The sequence below is a fragment of the Pleurodeles waltl genome, chromosome 10, assembly GCF_031143425.1.
Source record: "Pleurodeles waltl isolate 20211129_DDA chromosome 10, aPleWal1.hap1.20221129, whole genome shotgun sequence".
In the NCBI taxonomy this organism is placed as follows: Eukaryota; Metazoa; Chordata; class Amphibia; order Caudata; family Salamandridae; genus Pleurodeles; species Pleurodeles waltl.
Genome location: NC_090449.1, coordinates 17,589,224 through 17,608,119, shown reverse-complemented (window position 1 = coordinate 17,608,119; position 18,896 = coordinate 17,589,224). Strand labels below are relative to the sequence as shown.

General features: G+C 45.5%; 1 protein-coding gene across 1 annotated transcript; it reads left to right on the top strand.

Moving 5' to 3' along the window:
- Positions 1-3,342: 3,342 nt before the first annotated feature.
- NUDT16 (nudix hydrolase 16) lies at positions 3,343-17,235 on the top strand. The gene is made up of 3 exons (XM_069209439.1): positions 3,343-3,575; positions 10,869-11,141; positions 12,683-17,235. The coding sequence occupies exons 1-3, from the start codon at positions 3,393-3,395 to the stop codon at positions 12,866-12,868; spliced, it is 642 nt and encodes a 213-aa protein (XP_069065540.1). The 5' UTR covers positions 3,343-3,392; the 3' UTR covers positions 12,869-17,235.
- The last annotated feature ends 1,661 nt before the right edge of the window (positions 17,236-18,896 follow it).

Sequence of the window (18,896 nt, the reverse complement as noted above, 5' to 3'; positions counted from 1 at the left end):
CTGAGCTAGAGGCCAAAATCTACAGGTAGGCACTTTGCAAAAAACACCTCTGTTTTCTTTAAAAAAACGTGATGTGTCCACGTTGCGTTTTGGGGCATTTCCTGTCGCGGGCGCTAGGCCTACCCACACAAGTGAGGTATCATTTTTATCGGGAGACTTGGGGGAACGCTGGGTGGAAGGAAATTTGTGGCTCCTCTCTGATTCCAGAACTTTCTGTCACCAAAATGTGAGGAAAATGTGTTTTTTTAGCCAAATTTTGAGGTTTGCAAAGGATTCTGGGTAACAGAACCTGGTCAGAGCCCCACAAGTCAACCCATCTTGGATTCCCCTAGGTCTCTAGTTTTAAAAAATGCACAGGTTTGGTAGGTTTCCCTAGGTGGCGGCTGAGCTAGAGGCCAGAATCTACAGGTAGGCACTTTGCAAAAAACACCTCTGTTTTCTTTAAAAAAATGTGATGTGTCCATGCTGCGTTTTGGGGCATTTCCTGTCGCGGGTGCTAGGCCTACCCACACAAGTGAGGTATGATTTTTATCGGGAGACTTGGGGGAACGCTGGGTGGAAGGAAATTTGTGGCTCCTCTCTGATTCCAGAACTTTCTGTCACCAAAATTTAAGGAAAATTTGTTTTTTTAGCCAAATTTTGAGGTTTGCAAAGGATTCCGGGTAACAGAACCTGGTCAGAGCCCCACAAGTCACCCCATCTTGGATTCCCCTAGGTCTCTAGTTTTCAAAAATGCACAGGTTTGGTAGGTTTCCCTAGGTGCCGGCTGAGCTAGAGGCCAAAATCTACAGGTAGGCACTTTGCAAAAAACACCTCTGTTTTCTTTAAAAAAATGTGATGTGTCCACGTTACGTTTTAGGGCGTTGCCTGTCGCGGGCGCTAGGCCTACCCACACAAGTGAGGTATCATTTTTATCGGGAGACTTGGGGGAACATAGATTAGCAAAACAAGTGTTATTGCCCCTTGTCTTTCTCTACATTTGTTCCTTCCAAATATGAGAGTGTGTAAAAAAGACATCTATTTGAGAAATGGCCTGTAATTCACATGCTAGTATGGTCACCCCGGAATTCAGAGATGTGCAAATAACCACTGCTCCTCAACACCTTATCTTGAGCCCATTTTGGAAATACAAAGGTTTTCTTGATAGCTATTTTTCACTTTTTATATTTCAGCAAATGAATTGCTGTATACCCGGTATAGAATGAAAAAACGCACTGAAGGGTGTAGCTTATTTATTGGCTCTGGGTACCTTGGGTTCTTGATGAACCTACAAGCCCTATATATCCCCGCAACCAGAGGAGTCCGGCAGACGTAACGGTATATTGCTTTCGAAAATCTGACATTGTAGGAAAAAGTTACAGAGTAAAACGTAGAGAAAAATTGCAGTTTTTTTCACCTCAATTTCAATATTTTTTTTTTCAGTTGTTATTTTCTGTAGGAAACCCTTGTAGGATCTACACAAATTACCCCTTGCTGAATTCAGAATTTTGTCTACTTTTCAGAAATGTTTCGGTTTCTGGGATCCAGCATTGGTTTCCCACCCATTTCTGTCACTGACTGGAAGGAGGCTGAAAGCACAAAAAATCTTTAAAATGGGGTATGTCCCAGTAAAATGCCAAAATTGTGTTGAAAAATTGGGTTTTCTGATTCAAGTCTGCCTGTTCCTGAAAGCTGGGAAGCTGGTGATTTTAGATCTGCAAACCCTTTGTTGATGCCGTTTTCAGGGGAAAAAACACAAGCCTTCTTCTGCAGCCCCTTTTTCCCATTTTTTTGAAAAAAAAAACTAAATTTTCACTGTATTTTGGCTAATTTCTTGGCCTCCTTCTGGGGAACCCACAAAGTCTGGGTACCTCTAGAATACCTAGGATGTTGGAAAAAAAAGGACGCAAGTTTGGCGTGGGTAGCTTATGTGAACAAAAAGTTATGAGGGCCTAAGCGCGAACTGCCCCAAATAGCCAAAAAAAGGCTCGGCACAGGAGGGGGAAAAGGCCTGGCAGTGAAGGGGTTAAGAAAGCCCGCATTCAGATAGAAACTCTTGATATTGGATGCTATGCCTGTTGCTCCATTCGTTTGGCAACGGGTTCTACGAGAGTCTGCTTACGCCGACTGGGCACAGGTACAGTAATGTCAAGGGTGGTGTGGCCGAGTGGGCACCAAACCTTTGGTAACAGAAGTGTATATCCTGACAGCATTGCGTCGCAATAAGGCATGACTAATCACCAATGCTAGACTGCTGATTCGATCAGAAGGTAAACAATAGCGGGGAGGATATGAAATCACGGAGGGCTGATTGACTAACTTTCCTGTGTGTGGCGGAAATGAACTCCAGCCTCGGGTTCGAACAAGAACATGGATGACTGTGTGAGGAGTTGGCTGGTGGAAAAGTAGAGGGCAGCGGGCTCAGCACCATCACTCGCGAAGTGGCGCTTGAGCTGTGTGGGTACAAGCATGCCTCTCACGTCATACTGCAAGCATCAGACCCTGACAGCAGGCTTTTACGCCACATCCCATTGTGCCATGTGTTGATGAAAGCACCACAGTGCGCATGTGTGCATCATCCTTGTACACCTTGCGTGAGTCACCCATGTACAACTTGCACATGCGCAGTCCACTCATAATAGTTAAGCTTGGACGTTTACATCAGTCTATGAATAAAGGAGTTACCACAAGAGTCAGTTACAACAATAGGGCAGAGAACATGAACAGTTAAACGAAGGCAGATCGGGGTGCGGTGGAGAAAGTAAATAAATCTGATCAAGGGTGAATTAACCAAGAAGTCTGTCAAATAGGAGGAGCTTGAGGTCCTTTTTGAAGGTTGCAAGGCAGGTGGTTAGACTGACTGAGGGAGGCTGAGAGTTCCAGAGTCTAGTGGCGCTGCCAGAGAATAACTGGTTCACTTGGTAACCCTATCATTAATACCCAATACTATTAAGCACTGGGTAACGTCTCATAGCAATTTATAGGTGTTAAAAACCTATACTATTAGCTATTTTCAATCTGAGTTCCACATAATTAAGAGAAGTAGCACTGCAATCACACTTGACATGGTCCTGAACTAATTATCTTCAAAGAGCCCGCGTTCATGTAGAAACTCTCCCTATTGGATGATAAGCCTGTCACTCCATTATTTGGCGGGTTCTGCGCCGATTGGGCACAGGTGCAGCGATAATTCAAGGGCGTTGCGGCCGATTGGGCGCCAAACCTTTAGTTACACGAGCGCGTGTCCTCACAGCATTACGTCGTAATAGGGCGTGACCGATCACAGCTACTAGACTGCTGATTGGATCAGAAGGTAAACAATAGCTGTTAGGATATGAAATCAAGGAAGGCTGATTGGCTGAATGACCGGTGCGTGGCGGAAGTGAACTCCAGCCTCGGGTTCGAACGACAACATGGCGGAACTGTCAGAAGAGCTGGCCGGTGGAGGAAAAGTGGAGGGCAGCGGGCTCAGGACTATCACTCGTGAAGCGGCGCTTGAGCTGCGCGGGTACAAGCACGCCTGTCACGTCATGCTGCACGCGCCCGACCCCGACAGCAAGCTGTTCGGCCGCATCCCATTGCGCCACGCTGTGCTGGTGAGAGCTCCATAGTGCGCATGCCCGAGACGTACACATTGCGCATGCGCGAGTCACCCTTGTACTCTTTGCGCAGGCGCGGTCCGGTCCTGTTGTGTCTACCTGGCATGGCTTCTTCTGTATCCTTCTGATCCTGTCTTCTAAACACCCCACGAGTCCTACTGTGAAGATGCCTATCCCAGTTAGTTAGCTGCTGTTCTTTAGTTTTAAACAATATTTATTTTATTTTTAGAGCAAGTACAGTGCTGCAGCCTGGGGCCTATTACTTTACCAAAATGTTTGATGTGGGACAGATTGAGGTCTGTCTGCCCTAATGTGACAACATGGAAGCGCCTTGAATTGGGCCGCATGAAGGGAAAAAAAACACACACCAAGGGCATATTCTCAGGACAGGCTCCAGTTTGGTTTTACTTCACACGTATAGGGCTCTTTCCCTACTAGCATCTCTCACGGCGAATGTGTTTCAGGTACTGAGCTATGTGGGGTCCCTCCTGTGTTGCAAATTCTTCCTCGCAGTCCGGCATTAAACAAATGCCTGCTGCACAGCTTATATATGGCAGGAAGAAGAGCAAACGGAGCCCTGCGAGATAGCTTGTCGCCTCCCTCCCAATCCTGATTATTGAGCATTTGTATTGGTTCTCTTGGAAGAAGCAAAACGTGAGATATTTGGCAACATGACAAATCGCCCTATCAGGACATTTTATGAAACAGATTTCAACAGCATTTTCAAAACAACATTTGTAGGTGAATTCAATTATAATGAAGGTAGGAACTATACACACTTTCTTTTTTTTTTGTCCTCATTCACACCCCTTTATCTGAATATCCGACAAATGAACCTCCAGGAATTAACTCCTTTCAGTTCATTACCCATTCGGTACTATCAGATCAATCGAATCAAAACCGGGGCAGTCCGCATCATTGAGCTGATTTACCTTTGTGATACTCAGAATCAAGCTCTTTCGGACTTAACCGTGAATATTCATTGCATAAAAATGTATTCCGAACAAACCAGTCTATTAATGGACCCCAAAATTCCAAACTCTTCCCAGTGCAGCCCCTCCCCCTAGTATCACACATTAAATTATGCAATAAAGAATCTTTCCATTCTACAAACGTTAGGGGTGATTGGCTAGTCCATTTCCTACAGGAAAAAGAGCAAACGGTGCCCTGCGAGATAGCTTGTCTCCTTCCCCCAATCCTGATTATTCAACACTTGTATTGGTTCTCATGGAAGAAGCAAAACTTGAGATATTTGGTAACATAACAAATCGCCCTATCAGGACATTTTATTAAACAGATTTCAACAGCATTTTCCAAACAACATTTGTAGGTGAATTCAATTAATTCAATTATAATCAGTGCTTTAAATGGGCCGGTACTCACCGGTACTGAGTACCGGCACTTTTTTATTTTGAGAGGGAGAGTACCGGCACATCTCAGGAAAAACGTAATACTTTTAATTGGATAGTACCGGCACTTCTCAGAAACAAGCAGGTACTCTATTACAGAGTACCTGCACTTCTATTTTTCCATTTAAAGCACTGATTATAATGAAGGTAGGAACTATATACCTTGTCATGTATTCTGTACATTAAATTTCCTTCAACCTAATGCAGGACATACTTGCAGAAAACAGGTTGCTTGGTCATCCTCTTGGGAAGTGCAGCCTCTTATTTCCATAGCAATCAAAGGCATGCAACAGAAAGCCCAGTGAGACAGGCTTCCGGTTTGTTGAATATGTGGCCTAGCAGTTTATTCTCTTAATGGAACAATTCTTCCAGGACAGAACTTGTGTCCCCTACAATCTTTTTTTATATAAAAGAGGGTTGAAGTTGACTAAATTGTTTGCTGTTGTGATTTTCAAATGGATGCATTCAAAACACAAGTTAACATTCTTTTAGCCATTTAAAGCTGCCCTCTTCTCTGTGAGGTCTTGCAACGATGCATTGACTGGTCAAGTCATAGATGTACTGGGCACAATACCTGGTTAAGTTCAGGAGGAAGCCGGAGAGGAAGTGTTATCCGGGCTTTTTAGAGGTCGGAAACATTAGATTAAAGGCGATAGCAGAAGAGGTGACCTTAAACCTTAAAGGAGTTCTTCCCAATAGTGACGCGCATCTCTCTTAAGCAGCATCTTTGATTCAGTCAGTGCTTGGTATTCCAGGGTGAGAGTGTCTTTGTCTTCTTATTTTCTGAAAATGTTGTTGCTGTCATTCAGGCAACTTGGGATACCCTAAACGATACAACCCATTTAATCTTAGAAGGCATCAGCAGATGAAGAAACGGGGAAGCTGGTGCCTTTATACTCCAAGGTCGCAGTGTTTTGCAGATAAAGTGATGTAGCGTGACTCTTTATTGAGCTGAAGCTGCTGGTATCATTATTTGGGTCTACAATTGAGAATTCTTTGGCTGATGTATGGAACCGGAATGATTAGTGGCCCCCTGAGTGTGGACCCATGTACAGGTTCAGTAATGTTCTTTTTGATCAAATTTATGATTTCATTTTCACGTTATTTTTTACATGATGAACGTTTTACCACGAAAACGCTGAACACTGCGCTTGATTGTTTCATCTTCTTGTAAGCGGATAAGTCTATCGTTGAGTTTGCCAGTCCCTTGAAAGAGGTATGGAAACCTCTTCATGTTGTTGACGCCATCATGGGCACTCACTTTAGCAATTAGTTGGCACTAATCTCCAAAGAGGCCCGTTTTATTCAGATATGACACTATCACCGCACCCCCCTTGACTACATAAGACATCGTAGTCAGAAGAGAGAGAAAAGTTTGCAAACTGTGATCGAAAACATCCTCGATACTTGAGACTTCTTTGAACTGTACACATAGATACACACGGTCAGTAGTAGTCAAAATGGGTTTGTTAGACAGAGTTGCTTCAGCAGCATTCTTATTGACATTTCTGATGGCTCCACGGTCTACAAAGAACGGCATCTGCAGCCCATCTACGCCGGTGTCATCATCTGTAAGGGCACTTCCCCTGATAGTGGAGACCTTGACCTCTCAAGGGAGCTCGGTCCATGCTCAATGATTTGGACCATTGACGTGCGCTGAAATCTCTCAGATTCACTGCTGCAGCACATTAGGATTTGTTAGTTGTTTCATCCGTGCGATTGAGCGAAGTGCAGACTTGGCCGGGGACATGCTCCTATTTAGACTATTGCAGGCACTTTGGACCCTTGGAAGTGACCCATCTTTCCGCAGCTGTGTCATGAGTTGTGGACAGCTGGGCAGGTATGGGAGATCACAGCTGTAACATATGCATGGAGTTCCATTTTTTTCTGTGCTGCCAATCTTTGAGAGATTTATTTTTCTTAAATACATTTAATTAAAGTTTTGCAGCAGCCCTAGCAAGTACCAAGCATCAGGCTTTAGACTAACGCATTTCATTGTAGTGTGGTCCACGGCACTGAAATCCAATGTCATGCATTATAGCGCCTCTGCTGTCAAGCGTCTGGGGCTGCTATAATGCATCATACTGTATCTGCAGTGGCAGCACGTGGTGCACGCTGCTCCCGGCAGGCTTGGAGGCTCAGGCCCAGCTGCAGGAGCTCGGGCTGCACAGTGCTAGGATGTAACACTGTGCACCGACAGCGGTGCAGCATTAGCAATGCCAATCACTGGCGTCAAGACAGCTGGTCGAAGTGTCAGTGCCCAATGTGAGATACTTGAAGAATGATAGGTGGGTCTGTCTGCTCCTCCTGCTGCGTGGGTGTGCGCGCTGCTGCAGCAGTTCTCACTGTTTTGGCTGCTGCTGGGCAAATAGCAGGGCAGTTCGCTGCTTGCACCACAGCGGTGGTATCATGATCAAGCCAGCTTTAACGCTGGTGGCGCCCTGTGCGACAGTCCTTTTTTTTTTTTTTTTTTTTTTTTTTTTTTTTTTTTGGTGCCTCTACCCAGCACCACCTCCTCGAAATCCCTCACTACCACCCTGCAAAAGTGCCCCTCATCTTTCCATAGCCCCTCTCAAATACATTTAATTTGTTTTAAAGCACTAGTAAATGCCGGCTTTTCTAATCCCACTCAGCAATTCACTTAAAATATAGTTATGTTCTTTGCATCAGGCACATTAACCCTCTGCGCTACTTTATGGTGAGTTCAAAACTGCCACCGGACAAAACGCGATCTCTCTCTAGCCAAAACATAAATCACAAGGAACTTTTCCGTAGGTGCTTTTAAATCGTAAGTTTTATTGCTAAACACAGCGCTCCCTCATCCAGGTCAGCACCTGGTGCAGCCGCACCGCTCGCACAACCCGAAAGCCGGCTCTGACCATGATCCCGCTAATTCCTGCAACGCCGAAGTATCCAACCTGCCACCGTGACTGCCGGCCCTCCGCTTATTGTGAACCAGTCTGCCATCGGGGGACCCAACCCCGGGCAGCGCTGACTGCAGGGGCAGCGTCTGTGCAGCTGAGAGCCCAGGGCTGAGCCAGAATGGCCTCAGGAGTCAGTTGGTCCACGGCATGAGTAAGTGCGGCCACCGGGCCCGCCAGTAGCTGCGGCGCCGGCTCGCTCGCTGGTCTCCGAAAGAAGCAAGTGTGCCTGACTACTTGCTATGGCTGCTAAATTTTGCTTCGTTCTGAGCTCTGCCCCTATACATTTCCCTCGTCTTGATTGCTTGATTTTGCGCGTGGGAAAGTGTCACTTATAGTCATTGAAATGTCACTTATAATTTCATTACAACTATGAAAATGTCACACACAGCAATCTGAAACCTTGGCCGCTATGTTTGCAGTTAAGATATAACAGTATACAAAAGAGTCATAGGGGAGGCGGAGGTGAGTATATATAAAAACAGACACACAGCAAATGTGGAGAAGAAGGCATCTACATGTCCATAAAAAATTCAATAATCTGTGCAGCCATTGTCACGCCAAAGTATGAACACACACGGGTCAAACTCAGCTGGGGGAAACAGTAATCTAAAATGTGTATGTCATCACTGATGCAAACAACATTTCCAGCTTATGGAGAACATTAGTTGCAGGAGAGGGAGTGGTCAAGGGTGGCTGTGTAGGAACATGTCAGAGCGAGTATAGTTGCTCGGAGGGACGGGTGCAGAAAAGTGTGCAAGGGGGGCCGTGGGGAGAGAGAGTGCAACCAGACCAGATTCCAGTTGATCCATGAGGGAGCGTAAGGTGGAGCCAGGGGGTGTTTCTTCAGCCCCTGACTTCTTCCTTGAGAAGAGCAGAACTTTGCGACTCTAGGGTCTTGAGGGGCCTTGGATTTCCAAAGAGAAGTAACTGCTCTCTTGGCGAATAGAAGCGTATGGTTTGGGAATCAAGAGGCCGCTTTATCTTTTTTGGCCCTTTTGTATATTCCCGGAGGTAGGTCAGGTATATTCTGTGGGATCGCTTGACCGAGAGGGAAGAAACAGTGTTAATTACGTGGGTCTAAAATGGGTCTGAGGAGGGGGGGTAGGACCAGAACATAAGCGTGAAGTGAGCAAGGCTAGCTGAGCAGGGAGGTGAAGGATAGGCCCTGTGCAGTATGAAATATCCATCCTGTTTATAGTTGGTATTGTAACTTGTCTTGTGAGGAAGTCCTAGGGCCAGTGCCCGTTCCTTCGTTGAAGGGCTGGTCTGCTTTATCCCCTCCATCTCCAGGAGGAAAGATGGAGGAGAGCCTTACAAAACCAGGTAAAATGGTGTCGGCCACATCCCATGGTATTTATGGGTTAGGGCAGGAGGTGGGTCTGCAAAGGAGTGCTCATGGTGGGCCAGAGCCACTGTATCACTAAGGGTGACCTGTTGTGTAGAAGAAATTGATCCTCATGCAAATTGAATGTGCCCCGAGTTCTTCAAAAGTGAGCCAGTGCTCTTGATCGTATAGATCACTTAATGTGATGATGTGATCTTCATGCCAAGTCCAAAGAGTCCTAGGAGTTGGAGACCGAGGAGGGGTAGGCGGGAGCATATGGGAAGCCTGTTCTGTGATTCTGAGGGCTCTGGTTTAGCTGCGTAGGGTGACTCAAATCAGTTTGGGACATGTTTGGAAGTCCTCAGGTCTTGGACAGCAGAAGGGCGTTGAGATCTTGCAGTCTCCTTGTGGGATAGGCCAGCAACCTACCTGCTCTGGCATGGAAGCTGCGCCACCAGGTAATAAAGCTCAAACTGCGCGTCTCCCAGCCCACTCATTGCAGTGGAGTGATAGCACTTTGCAAGGACACACTGTGTCTATTCGAGTTCCTGTTGACTGAGAGGTTTATTACCAGTGTTTATTAGATTGTGCTGGCTCCTCACTTCTGCTTGGTAGTTGTGGCTACCATGTTGTCTCGTTTGCAATGCTTCCGTAATAGGTTTTGGAGGCAAGTAGCAGACTCGCCAGTAGTAACCTGTGAACACGGAGCTCCTCCTTAGGTATATTTGTCGAAATTGAAGTGATAAAAAGTTCTTTTAGTTGAGTAACAACAGAATCATGCGTGTTTTCGAGCCTAGTGATAATGCAGATGTGGTGCTTGTTTTCTGGTAGACAGCTTTTATTGTAGCTCTAAGTCCAGTTGGACACGTAAACAATTTACTGACAATTTGCATGTTTAATCTGAATGATTTATGCTTCCCCCCCCCCCCCCCCCGATCCCAGAGTTTAATCTGTACAGTCTTTGTTCTACCGTTCAAATGTTTACTGTGGTAATTCTATTTTTGTGTCATGCTTTCTTTATTGTAAAGCACACTAATACGTTCTAGTTGAGAAAACTATATATATAGAACCTATAAATAAATTGAACACTTATTTTTCTTCAGAGTGCCCTTGTGTGCAGTATAGTTTGTAGTAAAAATATGGTGAGTGTCATTTTTAAATGACTGCAGAGATGCCCTAAATATGGTGCATCTCTTCGACAGGCATTTTCAGTTCAGTGCACTAGAGAAAACCTTTCCAGTCACTTTTACAATTGTTACTAATGTGAAACTGTTTTAGGAATCCCAGTTGTGACTAGGTAGCAATATTCCCTACTTTAGCAACCCTCTTACCAGCAGTTAGTATTGCCCTACCTAAACCCCTGCCATTGTGCTTCTACAATAATGTCATGCACACCATCAAGCCAGTCAGTGGGCTGTATGCTTGCTGCTTCCATCTATATGTAATTTGCAATTTACGTGCTTGAATCCTGGGGTGATAGATTCGGTCTTTCATCCTTTTGGAGTCGATGACATGAGTACACCTCTGTGAACTATGCCAATAGTATTGTTGCAAAGTAATCTACTCGATATAAGACTGACCGGTCTCTTGTATTACAAGGATCTTCACCCTTTTCCTCTCCTGTCTTCCCCAGATGATGATGCGGTTTGATGGCCGCCTGGGTTTTCCTGGTGGCTTTGTCGATCCAGAGGATGTGTCTTTAGAGGACGGGCTGACCAGGGAGCTGACAGAGGAGGTTGGGTGGGGTGAGAACCTATGCCCTATCACTGAGGAGGATCATCTGAGCTGCCAGGTTCGCGAACACCCCCAGAAGATGGTCACCCATTTTTACGCAAAGCAGCTTACCCTGGAAGAGCTATCGGGAATTGAAGTGTCAGCGACGCACGCCAAGGAGCATGGGCTTGAGGTAAAGCGAGCTTCCTGAATCTTAAGCACGCATTAGATTAGGGAAATTGACTGTTTGTCACATAGTAAAATGATCACTAAACCTCATCTTGTGGCAAGCCATTTGGAGCTCTTCCGCAGGGGTTTGTCTGGTATAGGTCCGTTTCAAATATTGATACCACCTCTAGGGTAATCGGGATTGGTTTCTCCAGTGGGTGCCACAGAGCCATGCATTTGTTGCAAAATTATTTCCAGCCTGGTCATTTGGTGTATATGGGCAGATACATCTCATTGAAAACGATTTTTGAAGATCTCGCCTGAGCTCCTGAATGATTGTTCTCTTTCATAAAAGCCTAATAATATCAATCTGTAATATGTATGTCTATATGTAGGATCCAACAACACATTTTACCTCAAATAAAAAAAAATGCATGTTTATCAAAAATACCGCCCCGTCCCCCCCAACTCTCCCAAACATATGTGCAGTTGTCTATTGACATTTGCGCTCAAGAGGAGTATGACTTTATTAGGAGGTGTTATTTACGGACAAAACAGGGGAGACCATTTTCTCGTGAGCTAAACTGGGCCTTTTTGGAAAGCACACTGACAGAAGTGCTGATCTTCTAACCAGACAAGCAAGTGCCACAGAAAGGCTCTGCCTCCATTACAGACCTGGTTGGAACACCGCCCTGCTTGTGAGCCCAGGCATCAACATTACCATTCTCTCCTAGTGTGATTTAACCTCAGACAGCTACCAGCTCAATGTCAAGGTACCTTTTGCATCTGAGAGGTCACTGAACATTAAGTTGCAGGTTGCCGGGGCCTTGCTCAATCAGTACAACTAGCAATAAAAACCCTCTAAATATTAAGGTTCCAAAGTCATCATGTAAGACAGGGAACATACTTAAATATCTTCCTTGCTGAGTCCCAGGACTCAGCCTCCGGGTCTGAGATGTCCCAGAGTTGAGAACGATCTTGCTTGAAACACAAAACATCTGAAGCTCATCAACTAGAAGCAGTGTCTTGCTGCAAGTAATGGAGATGAGCACCATAGGCCCATCTAAGTCCCATTGGGCCTGCATGTTTTTTGGTAGTCTACTCAGATGTGGAATTCCTATAGCCTGACGCTCAGGACATATTGTTTGGGTTCAAGGGCAACTATTTTTTTATTTTTTTTATATGTTTATTTTGTCCCTGGGACAAGTAGGGCCAACCCTCTGCAGCACAAGCCCTTTGCCTGAGCACCATGGGACAGGAAATAAGGCCTCACTAAAATGGCATGGATTCATCGAAGTGTATCTAGCGTAGCATTGTGTTGTGGGAGCCTGTTGTAAGCTTGTGAATGTGACTGCAGTGAGCGCTGGGCTTGTGGGCAGGAGGCAGGGAGTGGTGTACTGGTCAATAGGGAAGTAATAGTGCTTATGCCTAGGATGGCAGGGTTTTCCAACTTCATAGCAGCCTGATGTGGATTTGAATACTAGAGTGCAAGCCACCTAGGATCTTGAATGGATCACAGGCCAGGTGCACAACTGACCTCTCTCTCTGTCTGTCACCCTGTTCTAGGTTATGGGCATGGTGCGTGTACCCCTCTTCACCATGCGAGATGGTAGCGGGGGCCTGCCCGCCTTTTTGTCCAATCACTTCATCGGCAACTCCCGGAGCCAGCTGTTGTACGGGCTGCGGGTCCTGAAACTGGTGCGTGAAGACAAGCTGTGGGAGGCCACCAGGGCGAGCCAGGGGGTGCGGTAGACATGGCGCTGGAAAACCACAATGGGGAGAAGTTGGAGAGAGCACCCCAGTTAGACTCTGCCGCCCCAGTGCACGCGTATAGCTGAAGGAGAATTGGTTGTGAATGGAAATGTGGCCATTTTAGCTACCCAGTGAGTTTACTATGTTTCTTTGCCATGGCCTGTGGATTGAGCTCTGACGCTGGTCATCTTACGTCTGTAACCAGGACAGTTCTTCTCCTTCTCTTGTAAGAGCCTTAGTGTTTTATGAAAGGCACCGCAGTTCATAAATGAAAGCTCTTTTGTAGCCACACACAAAGCCTTTAGTCTCTAGTGGAAAGCGGCTTGGAAGGGTATTTGCTCATAGACTAACTGCTGGACACCGTAGCGTTTCTCCTCTTGTGATACAGCTATGTATCTCCACTGAATGTAAATTATGATGCAAGACCTTGTGAAGCAGGTGAGCAGGTTCCAGTCCCAGCCATGCCTCTGCTATCCCAACTAGTTAATAATCTGCAGCAGCAGCTATAAGGCACCAGTGGTTAACTTCTGGGCACTGGCCGTGCAGCTGAAGCCGTAATCTGGCCCTTGAAATAAAGTATGATTGATATGGCCCTCTTCTAAAATAGATTAAACACTAGTTTGCATGCCGACTTTTCTATAGCAGGGCACAGCCCCGAAAGAGGGGTACCAAGATATCTCCTCCTCTAAATCACCAAGGACGCTTTGCAAGAAAATATTCTCTTAACTGAACAATACATTGGGGCAATGACCTTGCACCGATAACAAATCAAACAGCGATATAGCGAAGGCAGGGCAAAAGTGGGCCCAACTCCCTCTGGTGATTCCTGTACTCCTTTGGCTTTAAGGCCCTCTCACTCGAATGGAAATCCATGCCCATCGTGAATATTACTCGTATTTTCATAGTGTGATATAGGATCCCTACTTTCCCGTTTGACCTGTTTAAACAAGCAAGGAGTTTTTTGAGGCTCGGGTGATTAAAAGATGTGAACAACTAATGACTTCAGAACCCCTAAGACTTTCAAGGATCTTACAACTCTGCCTCCTCCAGTAGTTCCAGTTCAAGTTCCTATTGTGCTGGTGCTACTGGCCCCAGCAGATCCAAAAACAGTGCTCATTGCTTTCAGTCCTTGACCATTCCCTCCTTCTGAGACCCAAGGACCCACAGAGATTCTCTCTTGAGGAGAGTCTATCCAAGCCAAAGCTGTTTTTACTGCTTCCTGGACGTCATGATGTGTGAACTGAGGTTCTTGGACCAGTTCTCCTTTGACCCCTGTAGAAGAGTGTGCTTCTCCTCTCCAGTCAGAAGTGGGGTATGACCGAAGCCTCATTCCTTGGTCATATCGAATTAAGGAACTCATATTAAAGGTATACTACTTCTGGAGGAGATGTATTTCACTTCCTCCCAGTCCTTCACTTTGGCTGCAGCTCTGAACATAATGAAAATCTGTGCATCTGCAGGAGAACTGACCTATGAAGAGGCCTCTGTTCAACTCTTATGGGCGAAAGGAGATGCCATCCTGACAGGGTACCAGACAAATATGTGTAATTCACTGGCTGGTTTGATGATATTATTATTTTTTCTTTTTTTTGTTTATTCCCCTCGATGATCACCGTGGATAGCTTTGAGTTTCAGGGAATGATAAATGAAGGAAAACTCATTGCTCTTCTTGCCCTGAGCTCTCTGTCTTGTACTATGTGATGCCGCCACCAGAAGACTGCACCTCCAGTTTGGCACAAAGGACACGTGGATTAGCTCTGATACCCACTTTCCCAACCTGTGGTTTCCAGTAGTTGTAAGAAAAAGTTCTAAGCCTTCTGTTCAGTAACAACTTTTTCTAGAAGCAGCCTGCAAAATGTAAATGAGGCCACCACTGTGAAATCTAAAGTGGCCGTTTTCACTCTCCACCCAAGATCAAGGCTAGGTCACTTCAAGACTTTGCTCACAACTTCCAGTGGCAATAGGAGGAAGCAACAAAAGGCATCCAAAACACTATTTTGATCTATATCCTTTATGAATGCTGAAGCACAATACTCCATCCAGAGTGTGGTTTAATCTGCTCCCTGCAAGATGGAAGGGATTACTTTAAATAGGTGGGTCCTCTAGGCGATGGATCACAGACTGAGGCTTCCTCTCCCCATCAGATTTCTGAAGAGCCTTCTGAGCAGCTGCGTTGACCATTCTAGTGATAGTCAAACTTAGAACAGCACTGTTTTACTTCAGCTTTGCCACCCGACCATTCACTTGGTCAGAAGTGCCCCAATAGTGGCCTCCTCAATGGAAGCACCTAGACTTCTTAACAGGCTGTCCATTGGCCCCTCCCCCTGCAAGTGGTGCCTCAGTAAATCAGCCCTCACGCTTTCTCCTATCACCGGTCGGCAGAGATCATTTTTGTCAACTATTTTTATTTTTTTAGTGCCGAGGCAGAGTTACAAATGAACGAATTTGTTTTATGGCTAAGCCTTGATTCCCTCCCATGGTGCTGAAAGGATCTCCTCCCCCTTCCTCTCTCCCTCTACCCCACTCTCACTATCTTTTTTTTTCTTTCCTAATTCTCTTTTTTTCAATCTTTCAATCTCGTCTCTCACAAGGAAGGCTTCTCTCTCACTTCTTGACTGAGTCAACCAGCTTTGGCAGCAACAATGTTTTGTCCCTGGCCTCCGGCTTTTATTTTATCTTGCTGGTTGGTTATTGACACTTCAGCCTCAGGCACCCAGACCTATCCCAACCCTACTTCGGAGTTTTGAAAGCAGCCAGATGGTCACCCATAGCATGAAAGCAAGTGCCAAGAACCCAGCACCCTTCTCCTTTGCGTTTGCATGTCGTGCTCTCTTATCCCACATCTGCACACCTTGGGAACCGAAACTAAGCAACGAAGATGGTTGACTACATTAGAAGTTACTAAAGATCTGACATATTTGTTTTCCTTCACCCAGGGTACTGTGGTTAAGCATCTTTTTCCTGTTTAAAACGTTTCCTTTGATGTGGAATCACCTCCCTACGTGGGATTTGAATGTTCGGTCTGTGCTGGCTCGAAAGACCATTTGAACCTTTGCTATCAGTGAATTCAAACTGGTCAAGTGCAGTCCTGAGTTGCTGATGTGGGGTGGCCAGTGCGTTACGAACTGTCTTGTGAGTTTTGCACACTTTTTCGCAAGGGCAAGGTGGTGTTTCTATGTGCAGACCTTTTTTGTTTCTTTTAAAGTGATAACCAGGAGAGCAAGGCCACTAATGCTCTCATTCCAATTTGGGAGCAGAAAGAACTTGGGTTGTCCTGGTGGCCAGTGATGCTTCATACTGTGCTTTAACAGAAAGAAGGTCCTGCTGTCCTGGGAAGGCAGCCTTGCACACAAGAAGAATCTGCCCCATGGCTTAAAGCTAAAAGATTGTAGGCCATCCTGCACTTACGCAGTGAGAGTCAAAGCATCGTATGCTGCTCTCTGCAGCTGTGACCCCACTAGGCAGACTTTGGCCCACTCCTCACATGTTCAGTAACTGCTGCATTATGGATGTGTGCTGCAGGCTTCTTTAAGCATTATTCTGGCTCTGTTGCTTTAAACAGGCTGCCTGTTCCCTTTGTGCGCTTTTCAGTCATCTTGTGAGAGTGGAGGAAGAGGTCTGAATGACAGTAAGCACGACATTCTCCTGTAGTGTCTCTTGTAGGTCTGGCCTGCGGTGTTGCAGGCCATCCCTCCCACTGTCCAGCTTATTTTCTTTACCCCTTGGACTAAGGGTCATAAGGGCCAACTTGTAGAGACCCAGGCTGCTTTGTGACTGTGCCCATGATGAACTCATCAATCAATTCTCTAATAGGCTGCAGTGTGGATTTTGGTTTCTCTTTTCTTTCCTTCTCCCCCATGACTCCCAACAGAGTGCAATTCTTTACGTTTAGTCCTGCGGCCAGGACATCTTTTCTTGTAAATCTTGGTCATAATCACCATGAAAATGTTCCCTATTTAACTTTTGGGCGGGGGTAGGCTGGGGCAAAGGGATCTGTCTGCACTTGGTCCCGTTTTACTCAGTAGGTCCTTGGAGTAGTCTCCCTGAACTGGGAATCTTTTGGAGATGTACTGTCTGTCGTCAACTGGTGTATGTAGACTGTTAAGCTGCACACAGAGGTTGGGAAGATTATTTTTTTAAAGAAAATGTCTTTTGTGTGTTTGTCTTTCTTGTAAATTTCTTTTCCTCTGAATTTTCATGCAGTCATTGTTCCCAAGAGGTTATTGTTAATGCACGTTGAGAACAAAGTGGTCCTTTTGTTTGCTTACGTTTTTTTTTTTTTTTTTTTTACTTGTTAATAGTTGTTATGTTCACTTCACTACTTCAGTCTTCTGTGAACTTTGAAATAAACCTCTCTGTAAACTGAACTAAGACCTTGGACTCCTTTTTCGGTGGGTTGTGCAGCACAAGTTGTCTTTATAAATTAATATTTTGTGTATGTTTCCCCAATCTAGTGGAACCGTGTCTTGTTCTGATCTTACTTTAATTGTGGGCGTCACATTTAACCTTGCTTTGATTGACTTGCTACTAAAAAGGTTAAACCCAAAAGAAAGTAGAGATTTCAGTGTTATGTTATTTGTCACCATAAATATATGTCCAGTTAATAACAACATGAAACCGCACTATTTTGACAAATTCAAAGTTCACCACGGTCAACTTCATTTGCTACTTAAATATATATCCAGAGATCTCTTTTGTTTTGCATAATTTATGCGTCACTCTAAGCCTGAAAGGGTTTTGTTTTGACTTCTACTGATTGCGCCCTTGTGTCTGGACAAAGCTAAACATCTCTGAAGAGATGTAGTGACATCAAAACAAGTGTCAGGGGTTGCTTTTTCCTATTCCAGGTTGGCTTGGATGGTATTTTATCAATCCAAAGCTGTAATACTGTGCCTGGAGTGGTGAAAGGCTTTTGTCATTTTATAGCTCAGCAAGGATGACACTGAGCCAATTCTATGCCTAAAGATTTTGTTGTACAAATGGCAAAAGACTTTGTCATTTTCTAGCTCGGCGTGGATGGCACTGACAATCCTATGCTTAATAACTCTGCTAGAAAAACAGACACTTGAGGTGAGCAAATCCAGTGTGTCACTGGTGTTGCAGGGTGCTCTTTACTGGAGCTGCTCTCCACGTAAACATGGGAACTACCCAGAGTTCTCTTTTGTTTTTGTTGGGGGGCGGGTGGGGGGGGCTGTGTGTGTGTGTGTGTGTGTGTGTGTGTACACACCCACACGCCTTATCTTGTAACTATTAAATTAATTCCTATAGGAAAAAAAATCAAAAACTGGCCAGACTCAACCTTCAGAAACTTCTACAGTAGTGAGTTTGGCCCGTGGCCTCCTTAAATCTGACCACATGTCGGAGGCAAGAACGTCCCTGCACCTGCTCTCGGTCAAACAATGGTCCACGTCTGATTGACTCTACCGCCTACAATCTGGGCCAGTCTGCCTATACAGCCTGTATAGTTGCTGGGATGTTGCTAGATGTTTGTGGCTAAGTACGTACGCATTGCTTGGATCTCACAGTGTTAGGGATGGTGATGTGGGAGCAGAGTCGAGAGTCAACCATCTTCTCGAAACTCCGCTTTGGGATGTCCTGCTGTTGACTCTTCATCTCTTGGTAAATCGTCCTTCTTTCCTCTCCACTTCAACCCATTTCTCCTCTTTCTGTTGTGTCTTATATCCCTCTTCGGTTTCTCAAACCATATTTTAGCTCCTCACCACCCCACGCTCCTCCTGCATTTGTAAACGTGGGTGGTGAAAGATCTCTCCCCCCTCCCCCCCCCCCCCCAAATTCCGCATTCTCTTTCTTGCCCCTTTCTCCATGCCCTCTTACCTCACTCTACATCTTTAGTCTTCCTATCTCTCACCCCTTCACGCTGCTGCCTAATTAGACGACCTCTGAATTCCACTCCCCACTGTAATTCCGCTTTCGGTTCTCCCTAGACCATACTTTGCACACACAGATGCGTCACACCGGGCACACAGAAGACCAGAACACTTGGATTATAAAGTGGCTTTATCGGGCC